The sequence below is a fragment of the Primulina huaijiensis genome, chromosome 14 (genome assembly GCF_012295235.1).
Source record: "Primulina huaijiensis isolate GDHJ02 chromosome 14, ASM1229523v2, whole genome shotgun sequence".
Taxonomy (NCBI): Eukaryota; Viridiplantae; Streptophyta; class Magnoliopsida; order Lamiales; family Gesneriaceae; genus Primulina; species Primulina huaijiensis.
The window spans coordinates 13838357-13858894 of NC_133319.1; the positions used below are offsets into that span (position 1 = coordinate 13838357).

Sequence of the window (20538 nt, forward strand, 5' to 3'; positions counted from 1 at the left end):
TGAACCTACTGGAATGTTGGCCAGAAATATGTCATGAAGGATACTGAGAGGGCGCCCTTCCTGAATACGACATGAAGGATAGGAAATAGGACCATGAGCAAAATAGATTTGAAAGAGAAGAAAAGTTTTCTCAAATTTATACTAAGGCAACAAACAATAACAGACCTTCGCAAAAGCAGTATAATATGGTAAAGTTTTAACCTACATCATGAAACAACAATGATTGAGAAAAAAGGTAAAAGCAATTAAACATCAGCAGAAAGCTACAGAAGATGGAGTAAAAAATTGTGCATATCGCAAAGGAAATTCCTAGATTTTAAATAGAATAAACTACTCAAACAAGCAAGACATCTGAAATATTATGTCACCTGTGTGACGATTATCATTTTTATAAAAATCTGAAAGTGTACAATCTATATCTTCATATTTATCTCCGACACATCCATGGGTGTTTGGGGTTCGTGTACAGGAAATTGCTTCAATTGTTAACTATAAATGACCCGCCCAGTTAGTATGCCCCACCTTCTGCTGAAATCACATATCTGATATACACACGACTCACAAGTATTACAGTAGATTATTTGATATATTGAAGTACAAGAAATCGATATCTGGCCTTTGTTCTCCAACTCCAAAATGAACAATCCAGCAGAATCCCCAACTCATTAAAATATTGACTGGTAATATAGGCATTTTTAGCTTCACTTTCTTCTTGGTAGAAATCAATAATAAATCGAGTAACAAACAATTTACTGTATTTTAATAACTGTCACTATAGTGTTTCTCTCAGTTTGTTAGGTTGCACCAGTAACAAATGTTAGATACACCAGTAAAGTATTTTGCTGTTTCATAAAATGTTTAGTTAAGGAAAGCCATAAATTCATTATTTGTTTCTTTCGAAATGACAAAGTACGATCAAACTTCTTCCGATGAACAAAACCTTCTGTTCAAGGAACTCTAGTGCCTGATGTTGGGTGTATACAGCTTCCTTCGCACAATCCTGAATACAAAATATAATACGAAGAAAATTCAGAAGCCACATTTTTTATTGAAAACAAAATTCATTATTAATTACAGGAAAGTATAAAACACATCCTTCTGGTACAAATTTTCGAATATTTAAATTGACAACCCAACTTGCTATCCTTTGCATTTCAGGACTCATGATAGACATACAATTCATCAGATTCTTGAAGATTCAGTAGCTCTAAAGCTCAATTTCATCCAACAGACAAGATACCTAGTCAAAAGGCTCCAGCAGAAAACTTCATAATTTTATAAAGGCCAACAAACCCAAAATATTGCTGGATGTTTCTTTGAAGAGAAATGATAATTCGTTCCTAGATATTGAGCCCTGACCAGATAGTGTACCTCAATTGAAGGCAGTAGCAGTTCATCCTAAACCAGATTGTGTACCTCAATTGAAGGCAGTAGCAGTTCACTATAACGAGGGTCTCTTCCAACCATCTGGACAACCTCTTGATCGCTCTCCATACCCATAGCTTTCATTACTACCATAATAGGAACCTATGAAAAGATAATGCAACCACGGAACGAAATTAATGACAAGAACAAAACTACAAAAAGAGAGAGGAGAAAGGACTTAAAAAGACATATCAACCTTGGTTGTGAACTGATTCAGGTACAAATATATCTTCTCTTTCTCCATTTTTATAACTGTTTTACTCTTTGTTGTCTCCGTGCTGCTGGTAACAGAAGCTTGCACACTGAGAGAAAAGAAAAAATCTGTTAGGAATACAATTCAAGGAAACAATGCCGTTATAAAAGACAGAATGGAAATTTCAAAGCTAAAATGATCTTTAAGTCCTATGACAAGAAAGAAGAGCTATTCTTTTATTCACATAGTGGCTCATCAGCATCTAAGAACAATTCCTTCTGTAGAAATGTTGAATAGAATATAGTCAATTGTGTATAAGATCATTTTATTTGTAGATAGGACCATATCTTAGGGATATAATTAATACAAAATATCCTTTAACTATGTACAGATTTTTGTTTCCTTTTAGGATCACCTTGTAAACTTTATTTAAGAGTTTTGTAATTAGCTTTTCAGATTCAAGACATTAAACTTTTTCTACAAGAATATATTCAAATCTCCTTTTGTATTTCTGGTAAATTATTGTACTGAACCAATCACAGATATTTGATAGGATTGAGGAGGATTCATTCATAGTAGATTGAAATACCGTTGGAAGGAGGGATTAGAGAGATAACTATCCGGGTTGAAACATTTGATTCCTTGGCTTATGATAGCTATGAAAAACAAACTTATGCGCAAGTGGTGGTGAATGGCAAGAGGACTTTGGCGGGATGGGGCAATACGAATATTCACAGGAAAGTGCAGCAAAATGGAATACATCATTGCGGGACGGGTAAAGGAGATAGTGATAGAGAAGCTACACCAAACAATGTACTCAACAAGGAACCTGTGGGGGAAGATATTGGATCGGGTATCAGCATGGGAAGACAAGATGAAGTGCAGGGGTTGAGGAATACGGGGAGGAAAAAAATAATTCAGCAAGTAGAAGTGGAAGTTCAAAAAATAATGGGGGAAAGGTGACCAAAATCCTAGCGAGAATCGTCCCTAAAGACCTTGCTAAATTCGGCAATTCTTCAATCAATTCTATGGAAGACAGGGAGCCTGCGGGCCAGGACAAAAGGGTGGATGTTCTTAGTAACAAGAATTTAGTGCCTACTTTCGGGATAACCTATCATAGAAGAAAACAGAGAGCAAATGTAGAAGACGAGTTTGAAGATGGTCTGGATGGAGGTATTAATTTGGGATTCCTAGGCACAAAGAAGGGGATGTGCGAGATGGATGTCAATGATGAGGTCGACTTTGAGGATTCACTTGATGATCCGCTGGAAGTCGATTTAGAATCTTTCGAAACTGAGTCTCAGGATTCAGCACAATACACAGAATCCGCTACAATGGAGGAAGCTGTTGAGTCATTGGCGGAATTGTTCTCATCTCCAAAACAATCAATTATTTCGGCCAAGCGACCTAAAACGGTAAACATGAATACTAATGTGGGTCAGGTACTTTCAGATATACACTCTTCAATTTTAAATCATTATTTCAATCTTCATTCTATCCTACCAGCTTCGTTTTCAGCTCTGGGGTTGTCTAGTGGGTTGTTAGGCGGAGGGACGGTGAGGGTAGATGAAAAGCAGGGAATCGAGAAAGCAAAATCCGACAGGGCTGCCATGGTAAACAAAATCTGTCAGGAGGGAAAGAGGGAGGAATATCTTACAGTTGGAAGATGAGGGAAAGGGGTGAAGAAATCAAATCAAATGTTAGATAGAGAACTATACAGACTTAAGTGTGGGATCAGTTATGAGAGAGGTTCATCCTCCAAGGGAGCAAATGTGTCAATATGAAAATTTTTTCTTGGAATATCAGAGGAGGAGGGGCGGCCAGAAGGAGAGAACTTGTTCACAAAATCATACGTCATGAAAATCCGGATATTGTGGTGCTATTGGAAACAAAAAGAGAACGAGTTGATAGAGGTTTCATTGCAAGTGTGTGGAAGCCGCGATTTGTAGATTGGGTGTGGTTACCGTCGGTGGGAAGTGCGGGGGCTATTGTGGTAATGTGGGATCCAAGAGTTGTGGAAGTTATTAATAACTTGATTGGAGAGTTCTCAGTGTCGATTGGAGAGTTCTCAGTGTCGATTGAGATACGTTCGCATGAAGAAGCTAGCTGGTGGTTCTCAGGCATTTATGGACCGGTTAAGCCGAGAGATCGGGAAATTTTTTGGGATGAATTAGCTGGATTACACTCGATATGCGGGGATAGATGGTGTTTGGGAGGGGACTTCAATGTGGTCAGAAACACGGGGGAAAAGATGAATAGTCGATCTCTCACCACGAGTATGACATGCTTTGATTGTTTGATTGACGAGTTACAACTTATTGATCCACCGCTTCTTAATGCAAAATTTACTTGGTCTAATCTTAGGGTTGAACCAATCTGCCGTCGCTTAGACAGATTCCTCATCACCAGAGGTTGGAATAATATATTCCCAACATTTAGACAAACGGTTCTACCAAAGATTACTTCGGACCATTGCCCGGTGATCTTCGACACGGAAAAATTGAGGTGGGACCCGGCTCCTTTTAGATTCGAGAATGTCTGGTTGTCTCATCATAAATTCAGAGATTTGGTTAAGGAATGGTGGAATAATGGAATTACTCGTGGGTGGGAAGGTTACAAATTTATGAAAAAGCTAAAAAAGATCAAAGAAGAGGTTTTAAAATGGAACAGGGAGGAATGGGGAGATGTGGGCATTAGATTTAAGGAGTTGAGCTTCAAGATTAAACAGTTGGACGTGCTAGAAGGCAATGGATCGTGGTCTGAAATTTTAAATGAAGAAAGGAAGGATTGAAGATGTGAGTTGGAGAATGTGATAATCCGAAGAGCCCAAATGGATAGTCAACGAACAAAATTAAAATTGATGAAGGAAGGGGATCAGAACTCGAAATTTTTCCATTCTTTATTGAACAACAGAAGGAATAAAGCGACGATTGACAAAGTGGAATTGGAAGATGGGTCTGTGGTCACCGCTGATACACAAGTCGAAGGGGAAATTTTACGATATTACCGGAATTTGTACAGGAAATCGGAAGGGGTGGAAAGGGAGTTCGAAGGGGTAGAAGGGGTTTTTATAGGACTGGATTGGAGTGAATTAGAGTCAAGTCAAGCAGAGGGGTGGGAGCTGCCATTTGCGGAGGAAGAGGTAAAAAGAGCGGTGTTTGAAAGTGATGGGTCGAAAGCCCCAGGTCCGGACGGATTCACGATGGCCTTCTTCCAACAGAATTGGGATACGGTGAAAGAGGACGTAATGAAAGTATTCGCAGAATTTTTCGAAAGTGGAATTGTCAACGGTATTACTAGCGAAACTTACATCTGCCTCATCCTGAAGAAACAAGATGTGATCAGGATCAAAGATTTTAGACCTATTAGTTTGATTACAAGCTTGTATAAGATCTTGGCAAAGGTATTGGCTAGCAGATTGAAAAAAGTCATGAGTTTTACAATTGCGGAGAACCTATGTGCCTTTATTAAGGGAAGACAGATCCTGGATTGTTGTCTAATTGCAAATGAGCTTGTGGAGGTGTATCGGAAAAATAAGAAAAAGGGATGGGTGTTTAAAGTTGATTTGGAAAAGGCTTATGATAATGTTGACTGGAAATTTCTAGATTATGTGTTAAGGAAAAAAGGATTCGGAGAAAGATGGAGGATGTGGATCATGGGATGCGTTTCAAATGTTTCTTTTTCGATATTCATTAACGGAAGACCACGGGGAAAAATCAAAGGGGAAAGAGGAATCAGGCAGGGAGATCCATTATCTCCATTTCTTTTCAATTTGGTTGTCGATGGGTTGGGAAGGATGATTGACAAGGCAAAGGAAGATAAGATAGTGGTAGGCCTTGAGGTTGGTAGACAAAAAGTCCAAATCTCGCACATACAATTTGCGGACGATACCCTATTTTTTGCAAAGTCAAAGGAACATTTGTTGGAAATTGTGGGTCTTCTCAATAGCTTCGGCCGTCATTCCGGGTTAAGGATAAATTGGGAAAAACGTGAGTTGATTGGAATTAATAGATCGGATGATGAAACTGATGAGTTGGCAGGTGAAATTGGATGCAAAAAAGGAAAATGGCCGATTAAATATTTGGGAATTCCTTTGGAAGGAAACCCGAGGACAATGGAATTTTGGGAACCGGTACTCTCAAAAATGGCAAAAAAGTTGGCAAGTTGGAAAAAGTCTTTTCTTTCAAAAGGGGGTCGGCTTACTCTGATTAAGACAATTTTGTGTGCCATGCCATCTTATTTTATGTCACTATTTAGAGTGCCTAATCATGTTGCACTAAAGATGGAAAAAATAATGAGGAATTGTTTTTGGGATGGACCCGATGGGGAAAATCATTGCCACGTAGTAGGATGGGAGCAAGTGTGCAAACCAAAGGATTGGGGAGGACTGGCACTGGGAAATATTTGCTTAAGAAACAAAGCATTACTTGGAAAATGATGGTGGAGAGGGTCGGTGGAAAGTGGGACCCTATGGAAAAAGGTAATTTGCAGCCTCTATGGGGTTCACGAAAATGGATGGGATTTGGGGTTGGCGGAGAAATCGACGTTCAGAAGTCCTTGGAAATGCATTTCTCGATCTTTCCCGGCTTTTCATCAGTTGGTTAAGGGAGTGTTCAGAGAGGGCAACATCATTCGCTTTTGGGGGATGAGTGGGTGGGAGGAGTCTCGTTTAAAGAGCGTTTTCCTTCTTTTTTTCGTATTTCGTTTATTTTGTATCCGCGGCTACTGGAAATGTCAACTCTGTAATTAGTTGGGAATTAAGATTTAGGAGGAATTTCAACGAGATAGAGGAACGTGAGTTTGCTATACTGCTAGGGGTCTTAGAATCAGTTAGGGTTCAGTGGGGTGTTGGGGATTTTAGAATGTGGTTGGGGGAATCCTTGGGTGTGTTTTCTGTAAAGTCTTTCTATAATTCATTCTTCACAAGTCCAAATTTTCCGTCTTTCTCATTCATTCGCAATATCTGGGATGTACCTGTTCCTCCAAAGGTTCAAGTTTTCTCGTGGATAGTGGCATTGGGGAAATTACAGACTTGTGACTTCGTGCAAAGAAGATGGCCGGCCTGTGCTTTATGCCCGAATTGGTGTTGTCTATGCCGGAAAAATGAAGAAAATCAAGATCATTTGTTGTTGCATTGTTCATTCTCATATAGTATTTGGTTAAAGGTGTTACAAGAAATGGGCTTTCTGTGGATTTTTCCGAGGAACGCAAAAGACATGTTTTTATTATAACCAAGTTGGCAAGCGGGGAGAAGACACTCGAGATTGTGGTCTATGATTGTTCATTGCACATTTTGGTCGATATGGTTGGAAAGAAACACAAGATTATTTGAAGAAAAATCGGAGTCATTGGATGAAATTTGGGAAAAAATAAAATTCAGGGTTTCAAGTTGGTTGATAGTGTTGCCAGAATATAAACATCTTCGTATCTCGGATTTAGTTAGGGATTGGAAATATGTTTGGTCGTGATAAAGGCGATGTAATCTTGTAATTTTTATTAATCTTGCGGATTGCTTATCCGCTATTGTAAAATTTAATATCATTATAATAAAATATTGTTTCCGATCAAAAAAAAATCAATAGAATAAGTTATTTTGCAGAATAGTTTCGTTTCTTTATTTACCTCTCCATTAATTTATATGGTATCACGAGCCTAAGGGTTCATCGACCTTCAATATCCAACTGCATCCACCAATTCTTCTTTGGGTGAAGCAACGGCTAAAAAAACCCTTGTTCCCGTTGCCCCTCTCTGGCTCTCTCCAATGGCTGAAAAAACCCTTATCCACTAATGTTCATGTGTCGATACCCAACAACAAAACGGAGTAACCGAAAGAAGCAACCGTCATTTGTTGGAAGTAGCCTGTGCTCCTATGTTTACAACAAATGTTCCAATATATCTGTGGGTAAATGCTCTTCTTACGGTTGCATATCTCATAAATCACCTACCTATCCGTCCCATAAACTTTGTCACACCTTTGTCTCTTCTCACCAAGAAATACCCACAAGTTTCTAGCTCCAATAATCTGCTCTTTAAGAGCATTGGGTGCACGGCCTTTGTGCATGTCCATGCCCATAAGCATAGAAAATCTTATTGTCAAGCTAAAACACAGTTTTTATCGGGTATTCTCCTACTGAAAAGGGCTATCACACACTAGAAAAACATATGTTAGTTGTGACGTCTCCTTTTGCGAGGATCTCTCTTATTTTTCTAACACTTCGTTTCAAGGCGAGGAAATGATGAATTTTGTTACTCCTGGGATACTCTACCTCTACTTGGCGTGAGTCCGGACGTCACAAATGTCTCTGATCCTATTCAAGCCAGCCCAAAAATTAGAGAAACTAATGATCCAGAAGTGTTGGAAACAGGGGGAGTACAACGACAGTGGGACATAGTTTATTCAAGGAGGAAAAATCCTCAAGTTGATAAAGAAACTATAAATCCTGGCCAAAGCCAAGAAGATGAACCGGTGGTAGAATCCTCGAACAAATCAGGTACATTTGTTGATATCAACATAGCAATAGCAGTCAGAAAGAGTATTCAATCTTGTACCAAACATCCAATTTCCAAATCTGTCTCATATTCTAATTTGTCTCCCACATTTCGTGTTTTTACCTCAAAATTAGAAAGTGAATTTATTCCTAGGTCTATCATGGAAGCACTAGCTATTCCTTGTGGAAATTGTTGTTCTTGAAGAAATGTCTGCACTAAAACAAAATAACACCTGGAATTTGGTAGAGTTACCAGAAAGGAAGAATAATGTTTGATAGATCGGTTTTAACACCTGCGAAGGTGCTTCAAACACAATATTCTCAATGAGCTTCAATAGCTCGTGTTCTAAGAATGTAAACACCGATTAATTAAATCGAGTTTGGTTCAAGCGGAAGACACTCGAAATAATCTTTCGTTAAGAAAGCTGACTAATTTGAAAGCCTTTTAACTTGTGTAAACTGAATAACTGAAATAAGGGGAATCAGTTCTCGCATATATTAGTTCAGTTATCGTGAGAACTGAACTGATGACAGCTCGAGCTGATCAAATCAATTTGAAAATGATAGTTAAACAGTTAAGTACACATGATATGTCTATGGATGTTCGGAGACTTCGACTGCTCTGACGTCACCCCTTCTACTACATCGGGTAGGATTCACTAGAAGACTTTAATTTATACAACATCTTGTACAAACCCACTCATCTTAGGACTACGCTACTGCCTAACTGAACACCTAGTCTAGACTGTAGACAACACCTTCCAGCCAACACTTGTTTACCGTCTATGTGTTAAAGACTACATACACAAGTTTCATATCTTTGTGCAAGACTCACTCAACTTATCAGTACACTCAATTCTCTGTATATGTGAGCGATGATGTGTGTGCGTGTGTGAGAACACACCGAGGGAAAAATGCTTTCAATCTAAGCTGATAACACTTTGACGTGTTCCCTCAAATCTGGGCTAATTGCTTCTTGAAAGCTGATATGAATTGAGCGTGCCCTTTTTCTTTTCTGAACTTCACACACTTCTCTTCTTCACACTTCAGTTGATGGTCTTAATCTTGTATTTATAGAGGCTTCGAGGCCGTTCATCAAGACTCATCAAATTTGTCCGTTGCAGTTTGAATCTGTTCCTCGATATTTGTGTCTTGTCCTTTCTGACAGTCATTCTGTAACGTCTTGACTTTAAGCTCTCCTGCAACTTCCATTATTGTCCTTTGACTGGACAATTACTTTTCTTAAATGCGCACGGCTGGATTCCATTGAGATAATCTTGCGTATTCTGCAAACTGGTCGGTTTCTAACTGATGTCCTGAACTGGTCAATTGAAGTCAGTTGGCTCGTCAGCTGAACTAATTTCACTGCTTCAGTTGAACTAGTCAGCTGGGCTCTTCATCAGCTGGTCGGGCTTCTGAAGGTCTTCTGCTGAACTACCTATCAGCTGGTCAATCAGTTGAACTGGTTCAGTTTTGGGCAATCAGTTGGCGCTTTCAGTTTGCGTATAGATAGTTTCAGTTTTGGCTCGGTAACTTTCTGCGCACTTAGATAAAGTTATTAGAAACAAAATAACAAGTTTTGTTAACATCAAAATCAAGATTGCGAACATAAAATGTTTCAACAATGTTGATCGCAAATGGATTTTGCGATCAAGTTCAAGGCTGATGGTTCCATTGAAAGGCATAAAGCACGTCTAGTGGTGAAAGGTCTTACTAAAACCTATGGAATTGACCACTAAAACTTTTGCCCCGTCGCCAAACTCAACATTGTCCGAATTCTTCTGTCAACTCAATGGAGAACTTAAGAAAAAGTCTATATGAGTCAACCCCCTGGGTTTGTAACAATTTAGGTGGTAAGACTATGCAAGTTCAACAAAACTCTACCTCCTTGTACTTGGTTTGATCGATTTTCCAAGGTAATAAAAAACCTTGGATATGATCAGGGACAAGCAGATTATACGTTATTTGTCAAACGCTTTGGCAAGGGAAAGATCACCATTCTTAGAGTGTATGTTGATCACATTATTGTCACTGGGAATGATAATAAATAATTGGAGGAAATCAAGAATGATGGCCCGAGAATTTGAAGTAAAAAACCTTTGGAACTCTGAGATATTTTCCAGAAACAAAAAAAGGTATTTTAGTGTCCCAAAAAAATACACTTTAGATTTGTTGAAAGAAACTGGTATGTTGGGATGCAAGCCAAGCAAGACGACAATCGAGCAAGGAAAAATTGTTCAAAGGAAAATCTGTTGATAAAGGTATTTATCAGCACCTTGTTGGAAAACTCATCTACCTTTGACATACATGACCAGATTGCATTTGGAGTAAGCCTAGTAAGCCAATACACGTATTCACCATGTCAAGGCCACCTCAATGTAGTTTACAAAATCTTGAGATACCGGAAACAAACTCATGGGAAAAGATTATATTTTGCAAAGACAAATGATCGAGGAGTGAGTGTATACACTGATGGAGATTGGGCAAGCTCAATCAATGATAGAAAATCGACCTCTGGGCATTGTACGATAGTATGAGGAAATTTAGTGACATGGCGCAACAAAAAGTAATCGGTGGTTGCAAGAAGTAGTGCTAGAGCAGAATACAAAGCTATGGCTCATGGAGTGTGCGAACTCATTTGGATAAGAAGAGCGATTAAAGAGTTGAAAATTCAATTCGAAGATCCTATGTTACGGATTTTAGAAGATCTCCTATTCATTCTTTATCCAATGGAGACGGTGAGGTTAAGGAACTTACAAAGACTGCCGAGGGACCGCATTCAACTATGAATCCCTATGGACAGATGGTCAGCACATGCTGCAACAATTCCATTACAAAGATTTTGACTTCTAAGGAAGAGAGGGGCGAGTCGACAGATTATGATCGAGTAATGGAGGATTTGAGCAAGACAGGAGATTGCGAGCAGGTTGACACAGATGATATTGATTTAGAACAACCTGATGATGATCAATTGGAAGACGGATTTCACTCCACTGAATCGGGCAGCCTTTTTTCTAATCAATCCGAGCCGCAGGCAAATAACGATGCAGTCGATGTGGATATCCAGGGGTTGTTTTCACAAGAAGATGAAAGACATCCTTTCAAACAACCTTCGATTCTTGGCAACATTAATCCTCTAGTGGGTAAGGTACTTTCTTGCTTCCCTTCATCGAATACAAAACATCTTCTTTCACTTCACTTTTTTTCCCCAGCGTCTTTCATTGCTTTGGGTCAGTCTAGTGGGTTTTTAGGAGGGGGCCATTCAAATGTCTCTGACAATCCGGGGTCCGAGAGATTTACTGATTCAGGATTTGGAAGGGAACTGATCCTCAGAAAGACATCATTCATCCAGCAGCCGAAAAGGACGTGATCAAATCATCGGGTAAGCTAAGCAGAGAGCTTGTTAGGTTGCAGTGCGGAGTCAACTATGACAAAGGCTCGACTTCGAAGGGTCCCACTCGTTTGTTATGAAGATTTGTTCTTGGAATATTAGAGGGGGAGGGTCAGCCAGAAGAAGGGAATTAGTGCGTACTGTTATCCGCAAGGAAAACCCGGATATCACCGTGTTTTTAGAAACTAAGAGAATTACAGTTGATCGGCACTTTGTAGCAAGTCTGTGGAAGTCTAGATATGTTGATTGGGTGTGTTTACCAGCGGAAGGAAGATCAGGTGGCATTCTAATGTTGTGGGATCCTCGAGTGATTGCGGTGCGTGACAATCTGATTGGGAACTTCTCGGTTTCGATTCAACTCCAGCGCCAAGATGATATCACTTGGTGGTTCTCTGCAATTTATGGCCCATGTAATCCGAGACATCGAGAGTTATTTTGGGAGGAATTAGCAGGGTTGCACACCATATGTGGGGAAAACTGGTGTGGAGGAGGTGATTTTAACGTGGTTCGAAATTTGGATGAAAAAATGAACAGCAACTCCTTCACAACGAGTATGCAATGCTTTGATGTTCTTATTAAGGAATTGTGTCTTCACGACCCCCCTTTACTGAATACAAAGTTTACTTGATCCAACTTCAGAGAAAGCCCAATTTGTTGCAGATTAGACAGGTTCCTCTTAACCGCGGGGTGGAAAGCCATTTTCCCCACGTTTAGACAGTCAGTGCTTCCGAGAATAACGTCTGATCATCACCCAATCTTATTGGACACCACGAGGTTGAAATGGGGACCATCACCGTTCAGATTTAAAAATGTATGGCTGTCACACAATAAATTTAGAGAGCCACTTGCAGTGTGGTGGAACAGTGGGAACTCACAGGGTTGGGCAGGTTTTAAATTTATGATGAAACTCAAAGAAACAAAAAAAAAGGTCTTCATCTGGAACAAAGAGGTCTTCGGTGATCTTAATCTCAGAATTAAAGAGTTGCAAAATAAGGTCGCTCACTTAGACGCAACAGAGGCAGACGGATCTTGGTCAATCGAATTACAGGAGCAGCGTCGGGATGCAAGAAACGAGTTGGAAAGTTTTACTATTCGGAAACTGCAGATGGAAAGTCAAAAGGAAAAAGTTAAATGGATGAAAGATGGGGATCAAAACTCTAAGTTCTTCCACTCGTTGCTGAAAAACAGAAAAAACAAAGCTATGATAGACAAGATTGAGTTGGATGATAGGTCATTACTTTCCGGAATCAGAGATTGAGAAGGCAATCATCGATTATTACAAAATATTGCACAGAAAATCTGAAGGAGATGGATCGGGTTTAGAAGGGTTGGAGTGGATGCCGTTAGATTCCATGGAGGCTGCAAAGCTGGAAGAGCCATTCTTCGAGAAGAAATTAATCGTGCAGTGCATCATTGTGATGGCAACAAGGCTCCGGGACCGGATGGGTTTACTCTAGCTTTCTTTCAAAAAAGTTGGGATACCATTAAAAATGATCTCTTGAAAGTCTTTGCTGAGTTTTTTGAAGATGGCATCGTAAACGGAATTACCAATGAAACCTACATGTGTCTCATTCCAAAAAAGCAAGAAGCCACGAAGATCAAAGACTTTAGACCAATCAGTCTAATCACCAGTTTGTACAAAATATTGTCTAAAGTTTTAACTAACAGATTGAAGGAGGTGATGAGCAAAACAGTGGCGGAGAACCAATGTGTTTTCATCCATGGAAGACAGATTACAGATTGTTGCCTCATAGCCAACGAAGTCGTCGAGGAGTATAGAAGGAAAAAGAAGAATGGATGGATCTTGAAAGTAGATTTTGAAAAAGCTTATGACAATGTAGATTGGAGATTTCTAGATTTCGTGCTTGATAAGAAGGGTTTTGGAGTTAAGTGGAGGAAGTGGATCAAGGGTTGTGTCTCTAATGTGTCGTATTCAATTTTCATTAATGGGAGACCAAAGGGGAAGTTCAAAGGGGAAAGGGGCCTCAGACAAGGGGACCCTTTATCCTCTTTTCTCTTTAATCTTGTGATTGATGGGCTAGGAATATTGGTTGATCGGGCCAAGTCTACAAACGCCGTCAGAGGCCTCGAGGTTGGGAGAAACAAAGTAGAAGTTTCACACATTCAATTTGCGGACGACACTCTCTTTCTCGTTCAATCTGAGCAACACTTGAAGGCCGCCGTAGAACTCCTTAATTTGTTTTGTTTAAAATCGGGGTTGAAAATTAATTTCGAGAAGTGTTCTTTGCTTGGTTTGAATCATTCGGATGTTGTAGTTGATCGTGTGGCAGCGGCGATTGGTTGTAAGAAATAACAATGGCCTATTAAGTACCTCGGAGCACCATTGGGAGGAAACCCAAAAAAATTGAAATTTTGGGGACCGGTAATTTCTAAGATGTCCAATAAGTTGGCAAGTTGGAAAAAGGCATTCCTATATAGAGGAGGTCGATTAACACTGATTCAGTCAGTGTTAAGTGCACTACCTACCTACTTTATGTCACTGTTCATGGTCCCAAACCGAGTGGCAAAGCAAATGGAAACATTGATGAGGAATTTTTTGTGGGACGGCCCTGATGGAGAGACGCATTGCCACGTTATTAACTGGACTCAGGTGTGCAAACCGAAAGACAAAGGAGGTTTGGGATTAGGTAACATCCGTCTAAGGAATAGGGCATTACTCGGGAAATGGTGGTGGAGATGCCCGGTTGAGAAATATCCTTTGTGGAAAGGAGTTGTGGGTAGCATTTATGGGTTTCAAGACAACGGTTGGGATTTAAGAGTGGCAAGAAATTCAACTTTCAAAAGCCCATGAAAGTTTATCTCTCGGACCCATCCACTTTGTCGGCACTTTATTGGCTCGGTACTGGTGGGAATCTTATTCGGTTTTGGGAGGATAGATGGGTGGGTTTGTGTTCTTTTAAAGAGTGTTTTCCTCGTCTTTTTCTTATCTCTCAGCCTACTAACAAACCAGTTAATCATTTCTACTCAGTCTCTGATAGTCAAGGTCTTTCAGTCGTTCAGTGAGATGTGTGTTTCAGAAGAGGGTTGAACAATATTGAGTTGGGAGAATTCACATCTCTAACTGGGGTTTTAGAATCAGTATCTTTGAGTGTGGGGGTAGGGGACGTCAGGGTTTGGTTAGGGGACTCTTCGGGTGTTTTCTCTATTAACTCTTTCTACTCTTCTTTTTTCAACAATATTGATACTCCATCTTTCCTTTTCTACTCTCAAATTTGGAAAGTACCGAACCCACAAAAGGTGAAAGTGTTCTCTTGGATTGTTGCATTGGGCAAATTGAAGACGAGTGACAAAATGCAGAAAAGAAATCCGACTTATGCTTTATGTCCTCAGTGGTGCGTTTTGTGTAAGAACAATGAAGAAAATCAAGATCACCTACTGATTCACTGCTCTTTTACAAGACATTTATGGATTAAGGTCAAGCAACACCTGGGATTTGAATGGACATTTCCTATCAATTCAAGAGACATGTTCGTTATGGAGCACGGTTACCTCAAGGGAAAGGGCCTCATAAACTTTTGGTGCATTATTAGTCACTGCTTATTTTGGTCGATATGGCTGGAGCGAAATAACAGAGTTTTCAACGACATAGAAGAGTCTTCAGAGAATTTGTGGGAGTCGGAGATAATTAAACTCAGAGTCGCGAGATGGACACTAACCATACCCTCGTTTCAGCACTTACTATTAGCAGATCTTGTTAGGGATTGGTGTTTTATTTGTTCTTGACTTGCTCCTAGATTTAATTTCTCGTCGTGGATCGTGGATCGCTCATCCACTACGCATTGTACACTTTTGATATTTAGTATTAATAAAATAGTTTCTTATCAAAAAAAAAATATCTCACAACCCTGTTCATCATGATAGGACTAAACACGTACAGGTAGACCGTCATTTCATTAGAGAGAATGTGGATGAAGGTAGTATTGGTATTGAATATGTTCCCACATCTTATCAACTGGATGATCTCCTTACAAAAGGATTATCTAAACGAGAAAGTAGGCAAGCTTGGTCTCATCAACATCTACAGCCAAGCTTGAGGTGGAGCGTAGAAAATATTCAAATTTCCTTTTGTATTTCTTGTAAATTATTGTACATAATCAATCAATGATATTTGATATGATAGAATCAATTAGAATAAGTTATTTTGGCAGGATAGTTTCCTTTGTTTGTCTCTCCATAGTAATTGTAAATCAGTGTGTTTTTGGTTGATTAATGATATACTGAAATTATTTCCTCTTCCTGTATTAATTTATACCTTCAGATACTTTAACAGTAAAGCCACAGGAATCTTATACAACTGTTGCAAAATTCCTACAAGATTGTTATATTTATGGAAGACCTGGCACTCCTCTTCAGAAATTCCTAAAAAGATCCAAGAAAGCTTCCACATAATATCTTAAAAGTTCTGATCAATTGTGCAAAATCGTTGTGTGATATTGATAACACTAAGTTACTTTCTCGCACACCAACATAAACAGAGATTATGTATATGTAAGGAATCCAACTTATTTACCCAACTATTACATGGACCTATTGAAGAAACACTAACACCACCATGTTCTTACTGTAAGCTTAAAATGCAGTCATCGGAACTACGCAGAAACTTAAAAAGAATGTACTTTAGAAGGAAAAAACTGAAGTTAAATCCACTGACCATCCCTTTTTATCAGTATCGATAATTATTCTGTTCTTCGAAAGTTGCTCTTGAATCAAAATCACCTAAACCAAGATATATAAAATCAGCACCAAGCTAACAGATTCCAACTGGAAAAACTTCCTTCCATAGATAAAAAGAGATTTGCTAGTCAATATTATCTTTAAATGTGAATGACGGAAATGCTTGTAATTTGTGCCAGAACATGTGAAAAGGGCAAGTATTCAATAAGAATTAATTCAACACAGACAGCTTAATACATTCATACACTGAGGTGTTGTGTGCTTCAGAGTAAGAAAATTGCGGCCTGATAAGCTACTAACAATATAAAGAAAACCAATAATAGAGCAACAAATGGAGCAACACTATTCGTCTTGATAGAGCATGTAAAAGAAATTGCAACTGCATAAATTACATGGAGACCTAAGAGTAACTCAAAAGGCTCTCACACAAAGAAAGTCCAATAACAGTGATTTTATCTCCATCATAGGACTGAAGATGCTGAAATATCAAGATCACACAATATACGTCCAACGTGCAAGCAAATTTAGAAACCTACTTGGTAGAGTACAATAGTTCTCAGAATTTTATTGTGTCAGCCATCCAATTGGGGAAGAATGAAGAACAAACTAAAAACAGATAACATATTAAGGTAAGAGTTTCACCTTCTCTGTTCCTTTAATGATAAAATATCCACCAGGGTCAAGTGGGCATTCACCTAAAGATGATGGACCATGGATCAAGCAATTATCAAGGTCAAGTGACAGCAAAATTTAGCATACAAAAGACGACTGACTTCCTATGAGAAAAAGTAAAAACCTATGCCTGCATTTGTTAAAGTTGAGCAGGTTTACCATATTTCGCTAGTTCTTCTTCATCCTTCTCATGCAAAATGCAACAATAACTTCTTAACATGATAGGCATTCTGCCAATAATGACATCTCTCTGGCAAAATATAACTCAAAAGAAATTAATATACGAGTAATTTATCCTTGGTCGTGTTTATGCATAGCAATAGTCTATATCTGTCAATCTTCCATTTATAACAAAGTTCTCACTTGGAATCACCTTCATTTGGGTCATCTTTGAGCCATGGCTTCCAGTAATATATTCTATGTTCACACAGATTGGAGCAGCATAGCTGGAATGAATGGCATACCAAGAGAGTAACATTTTATAAGTAAGAAAAGTTAAGATCTTGAACTCTAATTTTTTTCCCATTTCTATAGGAAAAGAAAAATATACAGAGGATGAACATATTAGTACATTTCGACTTTCACCACGGAGTATGAAATGCTTCAAAACAAAGTTATAAGGTAGTGTTTAAATTGATAGATTTGAAATCTTCAAATTCCTTGACTTGGTTGGATAGACAAAAGTTAAGTGAACACTAAATCCACTCTACATAAAATTACACAATTTAATGGTAATTGTGGTGGATTTCAAACTCCTCAAGATGAGTATGGTTTTGCAAATCATTCCTCAAACCTTCCCAAAATCAAATTCATTCCTCCAAATCAAATCTATCAACCCAAGGACCACCTAAATTAATTTGGAATGTAATATTTGAACTAGATGCAGTAACGTTGAACCAAAGATTAAAATTTTTCATTACACTTGTATGTCTTAAAGTTAGACTTCATTTCCATGCACTCTGTAGAAACTCCTCAAAATAGTTGTATCTACTTCCACAAAAGTACAAAGAAGATTCAAAAGTTCAGCAATTTATAATAAATAAATGCTAAACCTATTGGTTCAATATCCTACAAAACTTTCATTAATTATAAAATCTTTTATTCTGAACTCTCTTTTATTCACATAAGATCATGTGAAAGGAATATAATGATATAAAATTGTGAAAACGACCATGACAAAAACTGCTTGGAAGATCATTTACATCATTTTGCTTCCTCAATCACTTCTTTCACAGCATCACTTATGTTATAATTTTTTTCAAGAAAACCAAAAAATCTTTTTAGGCTAAAGGAATCTATTTCGTCTAACAAATTTAATGTTCATGCAACAACTCTCAAAAGTATTCAAAAGATGTACCCCTCTGTTTTCCTATGACAGGTCCTAATACATACAAGAGAAGAGAATAAAACAACAATTCACACTCACGTAATGTCAGAGAGTCTACATTGGTGGGGAGTAAGTTTTTCAGTGACACCATCAATTATTACTGATGGTTCACCAATCCAAACATCTTTGTATCTGCAACAATAGAATAAACTAGAGTAATGTTGAAGTAGCTGAACTCCTCTCACCAGTACGTAGAAAATACATTCTTGCAGATAAAGAAAATCATATTACACAATGATAATCACAAAATTTTCACCTTAGATAAATACTTGGGTCTATCTTAGAGGTAATTAGATCATTAGCTTGAACAATCTTTTTTATCTGCGTCCTCACAAAGAAGTTAAAGGAGTCCAGATGTTGTTTCACAAGACCTCTCACCTACATTTTCATATAATCAAAGGTGTTACAACCAGTATAAACTCTGCAATGACAACGGCCACTTTCTCCGAGCACAAGCATGAGATGATAAAATAAAATCTAAATCCAAACAAATTAAATAACATATCCTCGACTCTCGTTACAATTTCCATCAGTTTTGAATTGTATACTGCATAATCACGAAACATACGTGCACCAAAGCCTAGGCTCAAGGTGCAAGTCGTGGTGAACATGTTATTTGAAATGAAACACAATGAGTAATTATATTTTAAAAGCTAGATGCATACAAAAATTATGTCAAATAGTATAATACATAATTTACATGTCATTAAATAGCAATAAACCAATCGATCCAAGAGAAGAAGTAGATATAAATAACTATTACGTTGGATTAAACTTGAGGGATGCATGGGCCACAGAAACATAGGCTCAAGATTCTAGTCGATGAGAGCACCTTAACAAAACGAAGTGCACCTGAGTAGCAGTGCTATTTTAAAATTTGGATGAATGAAAAAAATACGCCATAAAGCATGTAATATCTAATTTACAAGACGTTGAACAACAATATATCAAACATTATCTAGAGTCCAAGCAAATATAAATGACAATTAAATTGGATTACGCTTCAAGACTCCAACTACACAATTATTTCATTTGAGGCGCATGTAAAACGCACCTTGGGCCTTTAAATAGCACCAATATGTGTGCTTTACGCCCAAAGCATGCACTTTGTTAAAAAGGACTGACCCTAGGCATGTCTCCAGGAAGAAAGACTGGCCTCGTTAAGTCCTTCAAACTAGAGCAACCATTGTTGGGTTTTAATAACTAATGATATAAAGTACACGGGCAAGCAAACATATGCCACACCCCAGGTTTATTTTTCATTCTTTAATAATATATACTAGCATTTTAATACAAAAATCTCTTTTCTGCGGAAACAAGAAAACAAAGAAAACAATCCAAGAATACTGATATTTACTAGTAAAACATTTTCATAACCAAAGTGACTTAGAAATAACTAATCAAGTGGATATCAATGAGGAAAAAATTGAACTTTAAACAGGGAAAAAAAAAAGAAAGAAAGGAGGTAAAAGTATATACTTTCAAGAATTCTGGAAGTAACTGATACTTGTCGACTGCCGACTTGACAGGTGCGGCAAGGGCTTGCTTGTCGAATTCCAAACTAAATTCAAAGAACATATTCAGGCCATAAGAAAGAGAGATTTTTAGCACAACAAAAATCAAGATTTTTGTAGCAACGCTTGTACGAAACTATTGAGTTTACCCTTGCTGCAAATCATTGAGCAAAGCAGGGTAGCCTCCTTTCACTACCATTTGAATTTCAGATTTTCAAAGCCAAAAAAAGTTCGAACTAAAGGAAACAGGCGCGTAGAGCTGGCGACCGGGAAGCAGTAGGAGAAAGAGAGCCACGGCGGATAGGTGGCGGCAGAATAAAAATTAATTATATGCAGGTCATAGTTGCGGCATATTTCACATACAATATACATGGGAATTTTTTATCTGGAAAAATTATAAAAACTAGGGAAAATCCACCCGAGATCGGTTTAAGCTTCTTATTTTATTTAAAATGTTACAAAATCAGCATTGAGCTTTTTAATCTTAATCTGTGACATTTTTATATCTATTGAATATATTCTTAAATGTATATAACCTAAAGACATATAATTACACAAGGTTTATCGCTCATATACCTTTATTTTTATTTTAATGGTTCATCATGCTTACGTAAAATAAATTGAACAATTTACCTCTTTGACTGGAGTGCAGTCGGGTTATATCCACCGAGTTTTACAGACTGCTCTTCACAGCATAACGCCACAGTCGCAACAGATGATTCCTGATGTACATCCCTTCAACAAAACTTAGCACAACTCTATTTCATTTCCTA

General features: G+C 38.2%; 1 protein-coding gene across 2 annotated transcripts in view; it reads right to left on the reverse strand.

The window, feature by feature from the left end:
* The window catches only part of LOC140956940 (DNA-directed RNA polymerase III subunit 2), a 37777-nt gene extending 17649 nt beyond the window's left edge, over nt 1–20128 (reverse strand). The window contains exons 1-13 of one of the 2 annotated variants that reach the window (XM_073413903.1): nt 19915–20128; nt 19731–19812; nt 18508–18629; nt 18291–18383; nt 17238–17310; nt 17024–17114; nt 16835–16887; nt 16170–16234; nt 1622–1727; nt 1417–1527; nt 941–1000; nt 166–201; nt 10–60 (exon numbers count right to left, since the gene is read on the reverse strand). In XM_073413903.1, the coding sequence (XP_073270004.1) occupies nt 10–60; nt 166–201; nt 941–1000; nt 1417–1527; nt 1622–1727; nt 16170–16234; nt 16835–16887; nt 17024–17114; nt 17238–17310; nt 18291–18383; nt 18508–18629; nt 19731–19812; nt 19915–19964 (993 nt within the window). In that variant the 5' untranslated portion in view covers nt 19965–20128. Of the gene's footprint in view, nt 1–9; nt 61–165; nt 202–940; nt 1001–1416; nt 1528–1621; nt 1728–16169; nt 16235–16834; nt 16888–17023; nt 17115–17227; nt 17311–18290; nt 18384–18507; nt 18630–19730; nt 19813–19914 lie in introns of those variants that run through there. The other variant, XM_073413904.1, reaches the window with a different exon arrangement.
* Between the last annotated feature and the right edge of the window lie 410 nt (nt 20129–20538).